Raw genomic sequence first — 17,692 nt, 5'->3', positions numbered from 1 at the left:
CTTGCTTGCTTGCTTGCTTGCTTTTTGTTGTTTTTGTTTTGTTGTTTTGTTTTGTTTTTGAGACAGGATTTCTCTGTGTAGCTTTGGCTGTCCTGGAACTTATTCTGTAGACCAGGTTGGCCTTGAACTCAAAGAGATCCACCTGCCTCTGTCTCTAAGTGCTGAGATTAAAGGCAGGCACCACCACTGCCTGGCTCCATATAATCCTTTCTAATAAGGTTCCTTAAAATGAAGACCTGAAATATTTCCCCAACATATTGGGTCACTGAATATTGCTTCTCACCCCAATATAGGCATGTGCTGAGATCTGGTGGAAGTAAGAGATGGAGACACAGGACAGAGCCCACTACTTTTAATCTGCCTTTTACTAATGTGCCAACAAGGCAGTCACCAAGGCCTTCTTGCCTTGGTATTTTCACCTGGAAAATGGGAACAGAGTAGAAGGGTGTCTGTGAAAGACCAAATTACTTAATAGGTGTGAGGTGTTCAGAGCAACGCCTGGATCTAATAAATGCCTAGTGCTTGCAGCTTCTTTTTGAGGCTGGATGCCAAGTCAGGCCATGCTTAACAAGGTCCTTTCTTTCTCAAAAACACATCTGGCTTGACTCCTTTTTTTTTTTTCATCTGTCTCCAGAAACACACACACACACACAAGAAATAGGTACAGTCATGAAAGTTTAGGAATCTAGTGAATTTTGAAACCAAAAGTAGCATTGCAGCCTGAGTAAGGGGCTTCTCGGGTGTGGCAGCACCTCCACTGGCTGCCATCTGAGCGTGCTGTGCAAAAGCAGTTCCTGTGGGTATGCCCCACTCAGTCTGCCTCTGGCCTCTGGTTGGTCTGCTCTGTGCCCCAGTTTCCAAAAGAAATCTAAAGAGGTCATACATGAAAGGTATTGTGTGCAACGTTCTAGAAGATGAAGGTATGGGGTTTGTTTAGGAAGGAGATGACTCTATGGTAACCAGTGGAAATGGGAAGCTGGGTGCAGACTGAGAATCTCACCCCTTGCTTTAAAAGAATACAGACATAGTGACGTGAGCAGACAGCTGCTAAAGACTCAGAGCCAGACTGGGAGATCTCAAGTGGTGGCTCAGGCCTGCAATCACCTGTCTGGACTACAGAGTGGGCTCAAGGCCAGCCTGGGCAACTTAATGAGACCCTGTCTCAAAATCCTAAGTAAAAAGAGGCCCAGCTAGATGCCTAGCTTTGTGGTAATGCATTTGTTTAACGTGTGTGAAGTCCCAACACCACAAAGAGAAAAAAAAAGAATGTGTAGAAAAAAGAATCTTCAGATAGAGAGCAAATAAGACATCAATAAGACATCAGTGTAAACTCTAGTTGGGAAGAGGCAACCACGTGGCTGGAAAGACGGGACAGATTCAGTAATGACCCAAAGAAAATGTCATAGGAGAAATAGCACAAAAGCAGTGACAGCCACAAGCCTGTATTGATTGGGGTGAGATGCTCTGATTGCATCAGAATCTGAATCATAGAGACACTGCAGGATGAGCAAAGAGAAGAGGAAGATTTCCTGGCAGAGGTGGGACTTGGGGAAGGCCCCAGAAGAATCAGAAGGATTAGAGTGAGCATGGAGCATCGAAGATGGTTCTAGCCAGATGGTTTCCACCATCAGAGCAGGGATGGGCGTAGCCAGCCTGCAGGGAAACTGGGGTGGGGTGGGAGGTAAACCCTGAGAGTTCAGCCGAGAAACCCTGGGACTCTAGACTCATAAAGAACCCTGAAGGGCAAAGCTGGACAGAAAGCCTGGGCCAGATGCAAATTTCAAACCTCAAGCTGGGGTTCCTCAAGCTGGGACGGGGGCAGGGGGTGATTCCATCTGACATAGGGAGCCACGGGGAACCGTTGAGCCATAGAAGTGATGAGCACCCACCAGGACTAATGGGTGACCTTTCAGACACAAGAGGACGTAAATAAAAAATACTACTGTTAAGGTTTCCAAGCGAAGCACCTCTCCCTGTGGACATCTGTGGGGAACTGTGAGAACCCTAGAAATGGCTAAAGCCTGTCCAAGCCATCATGCTGCAGGATTGTGGCTCAGTCATGTGATCTCTAGGCTGAAAGAAGCCCCACACCCCCCACACATCCCCATCCACAGGGCACCAACTGTAGGAGTGTTAACAGAGGCCATTTCAAAGCTGAATCACAGACTTAGATCTGGTCACCATCCATACTCCTGTGATAACTGGGGCAGCTAGCAGCTTTGGTTGGTGGTTGGTGTCCCTCTGTGAAGCCAGGGAATGGATGGAATGAGTAGAGCCTCCGTTGGGTTGGGGTGAGGTTGCTGGGAACTGGAAAGATACAGGAACCATCATCACTCCACAGCATGCACTTGGTACTTGCTCTAAAGCAGTGACTAAAACAGATGCCTCAAGCTGGAGCTGCCTTCTCCTATTCTCCGGGCATTTCTGGGCTGAGACGTTTGGATCATCCTTTGGTGAACAAGCGGGAAGGTATGATTGCTGTAATAAAACCAACTGTTTGCGCCTCGTGTCTCCCACTTCCCTCAGAACTACGCAGACCAAAAGAAGATCTCCGTAGCCGAGTTCTTCAAGGGCTTGAATCCTTCAGGATTAATGACAATGCCTGTGGGGGACTTCCGGAAAGCCATGATCCAGGTGTGCTGATTCCCAGACTTTGGGTAGTGTGAGGTAGACGGTGGACAGGCGGGCATATGCTTGCGTTATCTCATAGTGCTCTCTAGGATTGGTTGAAGACGCTCCCCTCATTCATCTAAACTCAGAGGGAAACTCAACAGCCCCCTTAACTCCCTGCTCAGATCTCTGTCATTGTGACCCAAGGCTACTCCTCACCCCAGATGCACACATATATCTCAGAGACTTTTCCCCCATTGCATTTGGCATCTAGGAAGATAGAAAGAGACTGGGAGACAAGACACCCCCTCCCCATAGCTCCCACATTCTGCCTTTAGCCTTACCAGCCTACCTAACCCTCCACATTCCCTCTTACCAATATAGTGAATAGAATGGAGGCCCTGGAGGTCCCCTGAAATGTATGCATGAAAGGTTCACTGTGACAGCACCCTGGGAAGGCCTTGGGCCTGGGAGAATGGTCTAGGGGCCTGAGCAGGGATGAATGCTTAGTTCCCCAGGGCCATAGAGCAAGAGGGCTAGCCAAGACTAGGTAGCTGGGAGCAAAAATATCCTCCACATGCTAAAGACTACAGTTCCAGTCCACCTCAGCAGGCCACTCATTGCATCTGCTCCTTAGCCTCCCCAGAAGCTAAGGTCCTCTGGAGGCAGGGTGATGCCATAGAAAGCGGCTGCCTCCAGTACCTCCCTGTGATAGGGGTAGCCACCTCTGAGCCCTCAGCTGCCACCAGTGATCCCAAGAGGAGCGAGACATTGTGTGGGTCACTGGGTGTGAAGGAGCAAAGGGCTCCAGAACTCATTCCATCCATCCTCTCAGCAAAGCTACATCCCCATCAACCGGTACCAGGTGAGGGAGCTGATAAAGAAACTGGATGAGAAGAAGGGTATGGTGAACTTCAGGTGAGCATGGCCCTCAGTCCTTTCCACCGCTTGCCAGTGGGCCCTAGTGGGATGTGCATCAGTCCTGGAGCACTCCATCTGTGTTCCAAGAGATACAGGACACTACCTACAGACTATCAGATGCCTCATCCCAGATCCCACGGCCAGGCCCCAAAGCTCACCTTGCCTCTTATCCTCAGTTCACTCACATAGGAAGACTTGAGCAAGACACTGGGACCGATGCGTGAGGAACTCCAGTCCACATGACAAAGGGACAATGCTCAGAACTCCAAGGTGAGAACAGGAGGTACTAGGGGAGGTGTGCAGGGGCCAGAGGGGGGCCATCACTTGACACTGCTTCCACTACAGTCTGGTAAGATGGGTAGACACACATGCCACATTTCGATTAGAGAGGTTGAGGAAAACTTGTGGGGTCACCACTCCCATGACATGGATTCTGGGGATCAAACTCAGGTTGTCTGGCTTCTGGCTAGGGCAGTCAGCTGCTGAGCCATTTCACTGGCGCGCGTGCGTGCGTGCGTGCGTGCGTGCGTGTGTGTGTGTGTGTGTGTGTGTGTGTGTGTCTGCACATGTGCATGCGCCTGAGCATTCGTGCCGTCTGACCAGTGAGCTTCCCGCCCTAGCTGTAGCACTAGCGTACCACCACACTAGTTTTTCTGTGGGTATCAGGGATCCAAACTCAGATCCTCATTGTCTTGCATGTCTGCTTGCATGGCAGATGGCTCATTGTCTCCCCAGCCCGGCACTCATCATATTTTCTTACCTTTCAAAGCAGTTTCTTAAAAGCCCAGAAGTCACAACAGCTGGTCAGGTCTGAAGAGAAGTAAGTGCCAGACAAAGAAGTTCTGGCAAGTTGTGTGGCTATGAGGAGACCAAAGGCCAGATGGAGAGATGCCATGACCAGAACTAAGTGTGAGCAAATAAAATCTGGCTTGATTCTGGGCATCTGTGTGCTGCTGCCGAGGTTGTTCTCTTCAGTGGGGGGAACACTCCAGGTGACGTGGAAACGTAAGGGTTCTTTGGAAACTCAGTTGTGTTGGATGGTGTTTTGCCGGGGCAAACACGTGAAGGAACGTTTCACTGAAGCGAACACAGGTGAAAGACCAAGGCAGACCCGTGAAGAAACATTTTGCTGAAACTGGCACAAGAGAAAGGATGTTCTGCTAAAGCAATCATGTAAAAGTGATAAAGGATTCTTTGCTAAACACGTGCAGGCATTGGTCTGCCTTACATTGCATAGGTGAGCTGCGTTTGTCAGGACTCTATAGAGAAAAACTCAGCAAAAAACTTCTGGTGGTGTGCTGCAGTTTCTTGCCGCTTCTTCGGACTTCGGGCTGATGGACAGAGTGATGTCACTTGAGACAGACTCACGTGCTGAGGCAAGACCTGTGGAGAAAACGTGATGTTTGGAGGGAGTATAAATAGGACGTGATAGTTGGTAGCAGAGGCTGGGCTAGGCTTGCTTTTATAGAGCTAGCTTGTTGGTCTTCTCTGACCGTCGCTTATCTGAGAGAGGCACAGCCAAGAACTTTTCCTGGCGTTCCTGTTGGCACTGGTCCCTCCTCCTGACTGGTGCTGAGGCCGGGGCCTGGCTGTCTCTGCTAGGTCTTGTAACTACTGCTGATCTGGGTTTGCTATCCCGACTCTACTGAACTGGACTGCTGGTGTATCTATGAAGTGTTTGCAAGTGGATCAAGCTGCTGCTGCTGACCTGTGAACTGAACTGCCGATTTCCAGACAACACAGACAGGAGTTGCTCCTAAGAACCTTTCTAACCAGGTCCACTTCCCCTGTATCCTTTCTTTCCCACTCCCTCCAGTGGGTGGTGGGCTAGGAGGGAGGCTAAACCATTTAAGAACCATCATTAAAAATGGGTTTTGAAAAAAAATTACAATTATATCTGAGTTTAGTGACCATCAAGGGGACATAGTCTAGGTGGCCTCATTTATAGCCACAAGGATTAACTGTAAGCGTAGGATTGTCAGACAGAAGGAAAAGAGCCTACAGGGACCAGGTTAAGGCACAAAAGCAGTGGTCATGGGCATTGTAAAACCACGTCACAGCACAGCCTGGTCATGTGACCTCAGAGCCTCCAGCAAAAATGAAACTTCTCCGGCTGCTCCCGAGCTCAGCGTTCTGTGTTGCATCTTGAGAGGGCCAGCAAGGTGGCTCAGGGGGCAAAAATACTCGCCACATGATCCAGGTTACCTGAATTCAATCCTGGAACCAATGATGAGAGGAGGTAAAGTCCTGAAAGCCTCTCCTGCATGTGCATACTGTGGTGCACACACACACACACTCACACACACACACACACACACACACACACTCACACACACACACGCACACACACAAAATAATATAAAAATCTTCAAGTCTTGAGAAAGGAGGCAGATAAAGCTAGGCCGCCCGCCATCCCAGCTCTCTGGAAGCCAAGACAGAAAAGTCTATTACCGTAAGCTGGAGGTTAGCTTAGCCTACATAGCCTACTAGCCTAGGCTAGTCTCAAAAAAACAAAAGGGGTCAGAGAGATGACTCAGGAGTTAGGAGTATTGTGGCACACACACCTACACTCACATACATGAACACAAACAAAAAATGGGGAGGGAAAGAAGAGATAAGAAAGGCAGAGTGCAAGAGTTTAGCGAAAAGAAGAAAAGAAAGAGCTGTGAGCACACGTGGGGCTCCGGTGGGTTGGCCAGGCTTGTAGCATGCTAGGGGATGCCAAGTATAACATCACCAGTTACCACTGTGGAGCAACCAGGGCAGACGGTGCATGTCTCTGCACATGATAATCAGACAGAGAGATGATTGACAGGTCAGTGCCACAGACGGCTCAACCCTCAGCTGAAATTGAGTGTCCATTAGCTGGGTGGTGAAATAAGAGCTCAGGGTCACTGAAGTGGAAATGCCTAGTTCTTTGAGAAGTTAGTTATGTCAAATGATGTTTTGCTGGGGCACACAGGTAAAAGGATATCTGTTAAAGCAAACATGGGAAAGAAAGTTTTCCTGAAGATACAGAAGAAAGCATGTTTTGCTGGACCAGACACAGGAAAGGATGTTTTCCTGAAGCAGACACAAGTGGAAGGATGTTTTGATATAGCAAACAAATGCGAAAGGACCCGGGATGAAGAAGTAACATTGGTTTGGTTTTCTCCGCCTCGCTATTGACGTGGATGAATTGGGTCACCTTACATAGCATTCTTGAGCTTAACTTGTGTAACACCCGCCATTTTGAGAAACTCCCCCCAAAGAACTACCCATGAGGTTCCTGAGGCAGCTTGCCACTCCCAAGGCCTCACCTTAGGCCGGTTGGAGAGCCTGGCTGTTACTCCAGGATTGAACTACAGCTGCCTGGCGTCTACTTGCTGAAAGGACTGGACTGTAGCTGTTGATTCGTGCCTGGTGTCTGCCTGCCTAGAGGACCGGTCTGCAGCTGCTGAGTCGTATTTGGTGTTTGCTCTGGGACTGAACTCCTGCCATAAAAGATCCAGCTCGCCGGCAAAGAACTATTGCCGAACAGGTCCACTTCCCCCATAGCCTAATAACTGTTCTCTTCCACTATCTCTGCTGGGTGGTCGGCTAGAGGAGAGGTTGAACCTTATTGTAAGTAGGCTGCAAAAATGTATGCTTACAGGTCCCAGTTAGGATGGTGGAGAAAAAGCAAAGGGGACGACATATCGGGGTGTTCTGCTGCTGTTGGAACTGTCTCCACCAAGAAAGGCGAGGTGTCTGAAGTCAGGGGTCAAATTGTTACAGAGCTTGCATAACTCACGGGGCCTAGGGGAACCCTAAGGATTGTGTGGCTGGAAAGAACATCCAAATGTGTAAGGGAAAAGAAAGAAAATCAGAACGGCTACACATAAATGAAAACTTCCTGTTCTTTCTCTTCATCTTGGTATAAAAGAAAATTCAAACAATTTTCCTTCAGGCTGATTTCTGGGCATGATAGAGATTCTATAGAGCCAAAAATCTACCCCTGTGACCACCTCCAGTGCTCTAAGTTACCCTTCGGCACTGATACTCCACCCTAAGTCACTGACAGACAGATGGCCAAATCCAAACCTTCCCCCAGTATCCCGAGAGGCCTCCCAAACTGCTTTTAGCAATTCCCAGAGGTGGCGTCATTCCCATTTGTAGCCACTAGATGTCAGGTCAGCTTCAAAAGTCTTCACCTTCACTGAGCTCTTGAGAGATACTCCCTAAACTTGGAATCTTCCCTGCATTTCCTTCAACATCCTCATCGTCTGCCTCTGGAACACAGCTTGATCAGCCCCAGGCATCCCGCAGCCCAAACCTGCGCACACGCCTCCGAGGCTCCGAGTTCTCACCGTCCATCGGGGTTGCTAAGAACTACCGTGCGCTTCTGTAGTGGGGAAGAAAAGCTGGCACCTGAGCAGTTAGTTCTACAGCCAGTTCCCTATATAGCCAGCCCACTAGGCAACAGAAGGCACCACTGAGCAGATCTGCCTGAGCACTGGCAAGCCCAGTCCATGAAGCAAGCCTGCAGGAGCCCGGATGTGGGAGGGGCAGCGGCAACTCTATCTCCACATGTAAACAGGAGAACACTGCAGGAATAGCAGGGGCCATCAAGGTGAGAGAGAGCCTAGGGGTCTAGGAAACAGTAGCCTGTTTACCCATCCTTCCATATGCCAACTGGGCTTTGAGAATCAGCTCCACATCCTCCCAGGACTGTAGCATTGAAAAGGCTAGGCTAATTCCACGACAGGCTTCAAATTGGCAGTTAAGGAGGCTAGGCCTAAATCTCTGTCTCCAAGAACTGGGCAGTTCCAGGCAAGTCCAGGCCTCAGAAGCTGCCGGCCACCTAGCCTGAGCCAAGAACAATGGGTCAGCAGCAGTTTCCAGACTTCCTCAGCTCCGTCCTCAGTAACAGTGCCCAGACCTCCCCAGCAAGTTTCCAGCCCCTCACAACCCAGTAATGGAATGTCCATAGAGATGGACCCAACAGATTAACATAGAAGTCACCTACCCCTGAATTCCCTAAGGTGTTTTAAATCAGGCCTGCAAGCTCACTTGGGTATATCTCTATTCTGATAATGGGATACCCCAGCATGCCGGACTTCTGCAGAATAAAACACTCTATGCGTTTACATACTATTTGAGTCCGGGGTATCATTCTTTGAAGAATCATGGACCCTTACAAAATAAGAACTGTTAAATTTCTCAACGAGAGTTCAGCATCCTGCCCGCGATCTCCAGAGTCACAAAGAGCAATGTGTCTTAACCATGACCCTTCCCTGTCCCTCTGAGGTTGCCTTGCACCTTTGCACCACCAGGGGGCAGGGTAAACACTCTTCTGCAGACATCAAAGTGGGAACTACATTGTTAAGGCCGGAATGGCTTGTGGGAGGGAGGGAGGGAAGGAGGGAAGGAGACAAAGGTGGCCACGCCAAATACTCAATGCTCAGCACTCCGTACTCTGCAGTGGCCAAATCCTTACAGAGAAGGTTGATGATTCCTGCTGATCCCCACCCCTGGCCTTCCCCCCCTCCACCCCCCGTAGGACTGAGCTACCCCACTGGGGAAACTAAAGGGGCAGAAAGCTGGATAGATACCTCTGTGTGTTAGAACCACATTGTCATCAACACATGTAAAATCTGAAATTCTGCAATTCTGTGTTTGAAATCTACCTAGCTTTATCTCAGTGACCTTGAGCAGTGGGCTCCATGTTTCTGGCCTCTGTTTTCCTCATCTATAAATGGGGAATGATGATAATAAACAGAGACCTGTGAAGAGATCATGAAATGATGAATATGAAACCCTTTCTTGTTTTCAGGCCTGTGAGTAGCTTATAACTTACCAAGACCCTTCATCCGTGCTGCTGATGGAGAGCTGCCTTCTCTCTCAACCTCATGACAGTGGTGTTCCACTCCTGACAAAGAGCTATAGAGAGGATACAGACAGGGTCATCTCAACACAAAGTACCGAGTCTTAAAAATGCTGTGGAGAAGTTTCAACCTCAGGCCTTTGGCTTAAGGCTCGTATGCAAACAGTCCATGGTTTTAAGAATAACAGAGGTCATTCTTAATCCCAGCACCCGGGAGGCAGAGGCAGGTGGATTTCTATGAATTCAAGGCCAGCCTGGTCTGCAAAGGAAGTTCCAGGACAGCCATGGAAGGCTATTATACAGAGAAACAATGTCTTAAGAAACAAACAAACAAAAAAAGACAGGGAAACAGAAGGTGGGAACTACAGTGCTAGATTACATGATGGAGCAGTGCTAGCTTGCAGACGAACAGGGCAGGATATCAGCACATCTGGACGGAGGGAACTCCCCCCCCCCCCTTAAGTCCCCAGGAAGGCACAGACTCCAAATGCTGGACCTTCCATCCTAGCAAGCAAGCACCATAGCCCAGTTGTTCCTCAGAGCCGTCGTGGTCACGGTCAGGAACAGGTGAGAGTGTTCATACAGGCCACAACCTCTAAAATCAGTCCTGGTGGCAGCACTAGTGTCCTCAGGAGATCAAGCCTGCCCTGCCAAGCTGGGGCTTGGGATTTGTTATTTTTTGTTTTAAACAAAAGAAAACAATGGCTGGCAAAGCTAGCCTGTGTCCTAAGACCCTGGCTCCTGACCAAGAGCCTTGAACCAAAATGAGGAGAAAGCTCTCAGGGAGTCCGCATCACATTCCAGCGGGAGAGGAAGGCAGGGCAGCTGAGAGAGCTGGCTTCCAGCCCAGCAAGCCCCACAGGGGTGAAGAGCACTGTGATGCTCAGAGGGTCTTCTCTTCTGTTTCTCTCTGTATGGTTCTCTCTTTCCCTCCCTCCCTCCGTCCCTCCCTCCCTCTCTTCTCATACTATAGTCCAGACTGGCCTCAAATGCTCTGCACTCTTCCTGTCAGCCTCCTGAGGGTTAGGCTTTGGCTCTGACTTGCCTCCGCTTTTGAGAGTGCTTGAAGATGCCAGGGTAACTGGCTGGCTGCTATGAGTTCAAGATGCCTGGGACACAACATTCCTACTTATAAAAAATGTGTGCAAATACAATTTGCAAAAAAAAAAAAAAAGACAAAGAAAAAGAAAATTGACAGATTGAGGCCAGGCCAGGATACAGAGAAACCCCTCATTCCTCAGCTTTAAATAATAAGTTAGTCTTTTCCCCCCAGGTCCTTGGGCAAGAGCGTCAAACGCCTTGGAATTTCCTGAGAAGAGAAGCCTTTGTTATGCTAATGGTGATTCCTACAGCCCTCAGATGGCTTAGGGATGGGAGCTGATCTCCAGAAAGACCAAAGAGCTGGGCCTTCCAGTCCAGCCTCAGACATCTCCTTCCCAGGGGTGGCCTGGAGGTGGGGTTTAATCCTCTGGCCTCCTTCAGTCAATCATGTTGAACTCATGAAACTTTATAAAACCCTGGCTCTTGAAGTTCCTGGTGATAAACAAGCCAATACAGGGGAGGGTGGTGGTGTCCAGACTCTACAAGGAGGGAACCAAGTGTCAGCACTTAGATCTTGCTCTTCTAAGCCCACCTTCACTTGGCTGTCTCAGTGTGACGTCTTTATGAGTCTGGTTTATTTTTTATAGTGTGTGTGTGTGTTTCTGGGTATCTGCATGTTAACAGTATGCATGTAGAGGTCAGAAGACAACCTCAGGTGTGGGTCCTCAACTCCACCATGTTTGATAGAGACTCCTTCCTGTTTGCTGGTTGGTTGAGCACTTCTGGTGAGCTGGTGGACAAGCTTCCTATTTCCTTCCACCTTACCATGGGACGAGTACAATAACAGATTCACACTACCTTATCTGGCTTTTTCGAGCATTTCCAGGATCCAAATTCAGGTTTCCAGGCTTGGGTGACAAGCAAATTTACCCAACAAGTCACTTCCCCTTTATGAGGAAATTAACTGTTGTTGTAGCAATCTGGGGAGGGAAAACAGGACCCTCAGATCTTTATATGGCCAGTCAGAAATGCAGATATCCTAGGGAACCCACTGGCAGCTGGCACCTTAAGTAGCAGTCCTGTGGAGGACTGAGCCCTTAAACCATTGGGGTTATGGTGCAGGGAGGGTCCAGGGTGAGTAGGGTCAATGAGAAAATTGCTGTAGACCCATTGGAGTTAGTGCAAGTTAAGTGAGAAACACAAGCATGCTCATATCTAAGCTTGTCAGAGCCTGAAGCCCAGGGGAACTTGCCTCCCTGAGAGTCCTGCTGAGTCTCTCCGAGAAATACTTTGCCCAGCAGGCGGCGCTCCAACCTTACAAGCCCTCTGTCTGGGCTGTTTAATCCGTTCTCTGATTGGAAGCAGGAAAAAGAAAATAGAACTCCAACTGGCTCAGGAAAATTAGAAAGAGTGGGTGTGTCACTGTGGGCGTGGGCTTTAAGACCTTTGTCCTAGCTGCCTAAAAACCAGTTTTCTGCTAGCTGCCTTCAGAACAAGAGATGGAGCTCTCAGCTCCTCCAGCCCCACATCTACCTGGATGCTGCCATGCTCCTCCTGCCTTGATGATAATGGACTGAACCTCTGAACCTGTAAGCCAGCCCCAATTAAATGTTATCCTTATAAGAGTTGCCTTGGTCATGGTTTCTGTTCACAAGAGTAAAACCCTAAGATACCCTGTCTCTTTTTTTTGCAGGCCAGAAGAGGGCACCAGATCTCACTATAGATGGCTATGAGCCATGTGGTTGCTGGGAATTGAACCCAGGACCTCTGGAAGAGCAGACAGTACTCTTAATCTCTGAGCCATCTCTCTGGCCTAACACCCTGTCTCAAAACAAACAAAATAAACCATAAGGGATAGGGAGCAAGCACTATAAAATCAATGACATGGGAGGAACCAATACCCAACTTTCCAAAATAGCTTTGCATATTAAATGGCCTCAATTCTTTAACCAAATGACACAGACTAATGGATTCAGTCAAAAAGCAAAAGCCATTTATTTGTTGCCTCCAAGAAATGCATCTCACTATTACAGATATACAGAGAAACTCATGCACATAAAATTAAGAATAAAAATTTTCACAATAATTATCAGCAATGTTAGTTGTGCCACAGTTGAAACCCTTCACTAGAGGGGCGGGGGGGGGGTGACTTCTTCCCACTCAGTGGCCCCTACCCTTCTTCTGTCTTCTACTGAGACAGAGCTGAACCCTGTAAGTCTATTCCCCACTCTCTTAGTTTGCTTCTCTGTTGATGTAAAATAAATAAATAAATAAATAAATAAATAAATTAAAAAAAAAAAAAAAAAAAAAAAAAACAACAGTGACCAAATACAAGCTGGGATGGAAATGGTTTATTTCCAGCAGGACTCCTCAGAGTCCCTAATGAAGGCAAGGCAAGTCAAGAACTGTCTCAGTTAGGGTTTTACTTCTGTGAACAGACACCATGACCAAGGCAACTCTTAAAAGTACAACATTTAATTGGGACTGGCTAACAGGTTCAGAGGTTCAGTCCATTATCATCAAGGCAGGAACATGGCAGCATCCAGGCAGGCATGGTGCTGGAGGAGCTAAGAGTTCTACATCTTGTCCTGAAGGCAAACAGAAGACTGGCTTCCAGACAGCTAGGATGAGGATCTTAAACCCACACCCACAGTGACACACCTACTCCAACAAGGCTACACCTCCTAAAAGCCCCACTCCCTGGGTCAAGAGTATTCAAACCACCACAGGAACTCAAGTCAGGAACTGAAACAGAAGTCACAGAGGAACACTACTTATTACCTTGTTCCCTGTGGCTTGCTTTCTAATATAACCCAAGACCACCTGCCCAGGGCTGGCACCACCCACAGTGAGCTGGACCCTCCTACATCAATCATCAATCAAGAAAATGTCCCCACAGACATGCTGTCCCCACAGACATGCCACAGGCCAATGAGATGGAGCCAATTCCTCAACTGAAGTTCTCTCTTCCAGGTGACTCTAACTTGGGCCACATTGACAAAAACTAACCAGAACACCCAGCTTCCCTTGCAGCTAGTCATTCTTATGGGACCCAGCTAATCCAGTGGGATGTAAAGAGACACACACCAGGGACCTCCGATAAAGGAATAGGTGCAGGAGGGTCGTTTGCCTTCCACGCCCGGTTGCCATGATTGTGGGAGGATGTGGTGCTGGGAACTGTGACATCCATCTTGGAAATTGTAGGTGGTGTCACCAATCATGCTAAGGATGGAGAGGCAGAAAGACGACCATCTCTGCAGTCTTTGATGACACCACTAAGTTGCTAGGCAACCCTACCCCACACCCTTGTTGTGAAGTGAGCCAATAGACATTTCTGGGCTACTTTGAGTCACTTCTCTGCTACCTGTAGCCAAAAGCATCCTAGGAAATGCAGAACACACATACACACACACATACACACACACACACACACACACACACATACACACACACACACCATGCTCTTCTTGCATATGAACACCCTGTGTATTCAGAATCTAGTGACATCATCCTCCCTTGTGAACTTGGACTTGGAGCTCCTTGAGTTCTGGCCATGGTTCCCTACTGCTCTCTGTGCCTAGGACCTTGCCTGAGACAGTGGGTTTTCCCAAGTGTGTCTACCTGGCAGTGCTTGTGTACCCTTGGGTGAATGTCCTCAAGTCCTCAGGATGACAGAAGGGATAGCCTGACTATCAGCCTGGATAGGCTGAAGCTCCAACAAAATTGTAAGAGCAATGGCCGAAAAGATGGCTCAGTGGTTTCGAGTACTGGCTGCTGAGGACCCAGGTTTGATTCCCAGCACCCATACGGATAACTACAACTGCCTATTGCTCCAGTTCCAGGGAATCTGTCCAATGTCCTCTTCTGACCTCTGAGGACACCCCTTTACTTAGGCACATACACATAAAATTTTATAAATGAAAATGGAACTGTAAGAACAGACACCCAGCTGCATCAGGGCGCTAAGGACTCACCTTCCATGGGCAGGGCTGGAAGCACACCCGGAATGCAGGAATCTCTTCCAGAAAAGACAAAACCGTTGACACCATCCCTCCCCAGCCTTCCTCAGCCCTGTGTTACAGAGTTTGGGAGGCAATGAGTCAATCCAGTTAGACCCAGGGGTCTCCCATGAAGTGGGACATATCTGATGCCATGGAGTGAGGATGTCTGTTGAGGACAGGGCCTTCCTCCTGCTCTTCTTAAGCTTCTTCCGAAAAGCCAAGATCAATCCAGTACCTTGCCAGCTCAGGCCAGATACAGGCCCCCATTTGAATTTGTTCCTAGAATATTTATTTATTTATTTATTTATTTATTTATTTATTTATTTATTTTGATGCGAGTACACTGTTGCTGTCTTCAGACACACCAGAAGAGGGCGTCAGATCCCATTACAGATGGTTGTGAGCCACCATGTAGTTGCTGAGAATTGAACTCAGGACCTCTGGAAGAGCAGTCAGTGCTCTTAACTGTAGAGCCATCTCTTCAGCCCCCTGGAATCTTTCCTAACCCTCAAAAGTTTTTCAGGGAACAGTGAGGGGTTGGTGAGGAGACACTGCATAGTGGTTAGGGCATGAGCTTGGCACCAGTTGACTTGGGTTGGATTCCTTATTGTGTATGTTTATTATCTTATTATTGTACTCCTTATTCTGTGTTCCTTATTATCTCATCGAGTGCCAGGCATTGTGTGTAACACCAACCTGGGCTACAGCCTTGGAGGCTCATCACAGATATGAGGGAATTCACGTGCCGGCTCTACTCTGTAGCATGGAATACAAAGCCCCACAGAGGCATGTTAAATCAGTGGTCACCTAAGCAGTCCCGTGGTAAGGACCTCCATAGAAGACAGTCCAGAAGCCAAGTAGCAGCTGTGTGGATGAGCTATTTGCTTGTCAAACTGAACCCCACTATTGTGACTCCTAGGAGCCCAACTAAGCACGTCCTAATGGAAAAGTAGAGATGCAAATGACAGGCCTGAGAGACTGGACTCGGCCATGAGAGCAGGGTCTTGGAGTTGGCTGTGGCCGCAGCAGCCTGTCCGAGCCAAGTGTTGGCCCATCTACCTACAGGGCCTCGTCTTTCTCTGCACTGACTTTGCCCAGTTGCCTGACAGAGCCGACCCACCCTCCTACATCAAGACACTTTGGAGTACAAACCCAGGTCCCTGCCTTCCCGGTGGCTTAGGGGACTGCACAGCCCCAAAAGCAGTCAAGGCACCTGGCTTGTAGGAGCCCAGCTACTGTGTAACCACAAGAACAACAGCAGACAGGGCTCTGTCAACACAGAGCCTGTCCACTGGGACTGTCAATGCAGTCTAGTGCTGCCTAGCTTCCTTCCTTCCCTCAGGGACAATGACTCTAATGGGTAACCATAGACTGGCCTGGACTTTATCTTCGTGCCCACCAAGAGCACTGATTGACACTTGTCAGCAGCTGAGGGCCCAAGAGCCCAGAATCCATCCCCAACAGCCAGTCCCTCCCCTGGCCAGCTGGAATGGGTGGTACTGCAAACAGTTGGAAAGCCTAGGGGCTCCCTGTTACCTCAGTTTCCCTGGTGTTCATGGGAACGTAAAACCTTCCACTGAAAATGTGTAGATGTGAGAAGAGCAGTGGGTGGGTGACTCTACAGGCAAGCTCTTAAAAGCATATCTAGGAAAAGTGGTGGGGCAGGGGAGGGCCAGCGTTTTCTGGGGACTCTGTTTTATGGGTTCACAAGCCCCACAATGAGTTTCAGGCCCTGTTGGTACTATTTTAAACTTTTCTTTTCTTTCTTTCCTTTCCTTTTCTTTTTTGAGACAGGGTTTCTCTATGTAGCCCTGGCTGTCCTGATCTTGCTCTGTAGACCAGGCTGGCCTCAAACTCAAGAGATTCTCCTTCTGCCTCCCGAGTACTGGGATTAAATTTCTGGCTGTGAAACATTTTAATTTTTAAACAAATGGCCTCCAAAATTATACAACCCATCATGTCTGGGGGAGGACCTTTGTTTTGTTTTGTTTTGATCACAGGCTGACAGGATTCTCCTTCCTCTGCCTCCCAAGTACTGGGATTGCAGAGAACAGGGATTAAAAATTTGCCACCACATCTGGTGTCCGTGGCGCTGGAGAGCTAACCCAAGGCTCTGTGCCTGCTAGGTGCTCTACCAGCTGAGCCAACTCCCAAGCCCTGATGGAAGGATTGAACATGGCTGCCTGGAGATGAGATTAGTGATGACACGGTGACAACTAACACTGTGCCAATCAAGCATCTCTGGGAATGGTGGAGAGTGTAGCCAGGCCTCCTCCTGAACTTGACAGAGGTCAGAGGTGGGGTTCAGGACTGACCTCAGCAGGTGGCAGGTACAGTCAGGGAGGAAGCAGAGGGCCAGCAGCTCACCCTGAGATCCCGGGTGGCCTCCTCTATCCACTGTGTGGGTAGGTTGTGTGTACAGCTGACAACCCCGGTGAGCTGGCAGCGCCTCTGGAGGAGCCTGCAGAGCAGAGCCTGGTGAGGATACAACACGGAGGACAGAGGAAGTGGTGGTGAAGCCTGGAGCCAGGAGGTCTTTAGAGTTCCAGTCAGCAGGGCCAGCCCAGGCCTGCTTTGGCCTCTGGTCTCCAGCCAGTGGGTAATTCAGAAACTCCTCCAGATTGCTGCTGGGGCCTGCTTGCCTTGCTCCTCCTAGCTCCAGCCTTGGCAGACATCTCGGACATACCTTCCAGATGTGTCTCCCTGTATTCAAAGCTGGTCCAGAGTCAGTCAGTACCTGGAACCTGGGCTGGTAGGAGGGAAGGATCCAGGTTCCATAGAAGAGACGAAGAGAGGGGCCCCACCTGGGGATGGGGCCTCCGTGTGCTGGGATGAGGACAGTGGAGAGCTGTCTTCAAACCTGTCTTCAGTTCATCCTGGAGCCTGGATGGATCTCGGAAGCCAGACAGCAGAAAGCCCCCCCCCCCCCCAGGCAGCACCACCCAATTTTCAACACCCACCTTCTATCCAGAGGGCTGAAAACCTGGTCTTAGACTCCTCCCTTGGCATCTCCAAAGATGGCCTGTTAGTCCCCTCCCTGTTCAAATGCAAACAGAAGGAATTGATACACTGGGATTCTTAGTCCTTCACTCTTGTGAAGAATTCCAACACCACCTGAATTGCCGGTGAGGGCACACCAGGGCTAGATTTGGGGAAAATAGAGAAACAGGCCCAGAAATGTTACATAAAGTCAACAGCTAAATAGGTAACTACCCTAGGCAAGATCTCCTCAGCCATCTCTCCTAAGCTCTCCAGGAAAAGGCAGACTCCAGTT

At 49.0% G+C, this 17,692-nt stretch overlaps 1 protein-coding gene across 4 annotated transcripts in view; it reads left to right on the top strand.

Moving 5' to 3' along the window:
• Nucleotides 1-4,479, top strand: part of Lrrc74a (leucine rich repeat containing 74A) — a 29,456-nt gene extending 24,977 nt beyond the window's left edge. Inside the window, exons 12-15 of one of the 4 annotated variants that reach the window (XM_076921584.1) lie at nt 2,527-2,634; nt 3,446-3,528; nt 3,708-3,801; nt 4,304-4,479. In XM_076921584.1, coding sequence (XP_076777699.1) covers nt 2,527-2,634; nt 3,446-3,528; nt 3,708-3,720 — 204 coding nt within the window. In that variant the 3' untranslated portion in view covers nt 3,721-3,801; nt 4,304-4,479. Of the gene's footprint in view, nt 1-2,526; nt 2,635-3,445; nt 3,529-3,707; nt 3,802-4,300 lie in introns of all 4 variants that reach the window. The other 3 variants (XM_076921586.1, XM_076921583.1, XM_076921585.1) reach the window with 3 other exon arrangements.
• Nucleotides 4,480-17,692: the final 13,213 nt, after the last annotated feature.

This window comes from Arvicanthis niloticus, chromosome 23 (genome assembly GCF_011762505.2).
Source record: "Arvicanthis niloticus isolate mArvNil1 chromosome 23, mArvNil1.pat.X, whole genome shotgun sequence".
NCBI lineage: Eukaryota > Metazoa > Chordata > Mammalia > Rodentia > Muridae > Arvicanthis > Arvicanthis niloticus.
Note: the sequence above shows the minus strand (reverse complement) of the source record. Positions and strands in the feature narration are given on the sequence as shown.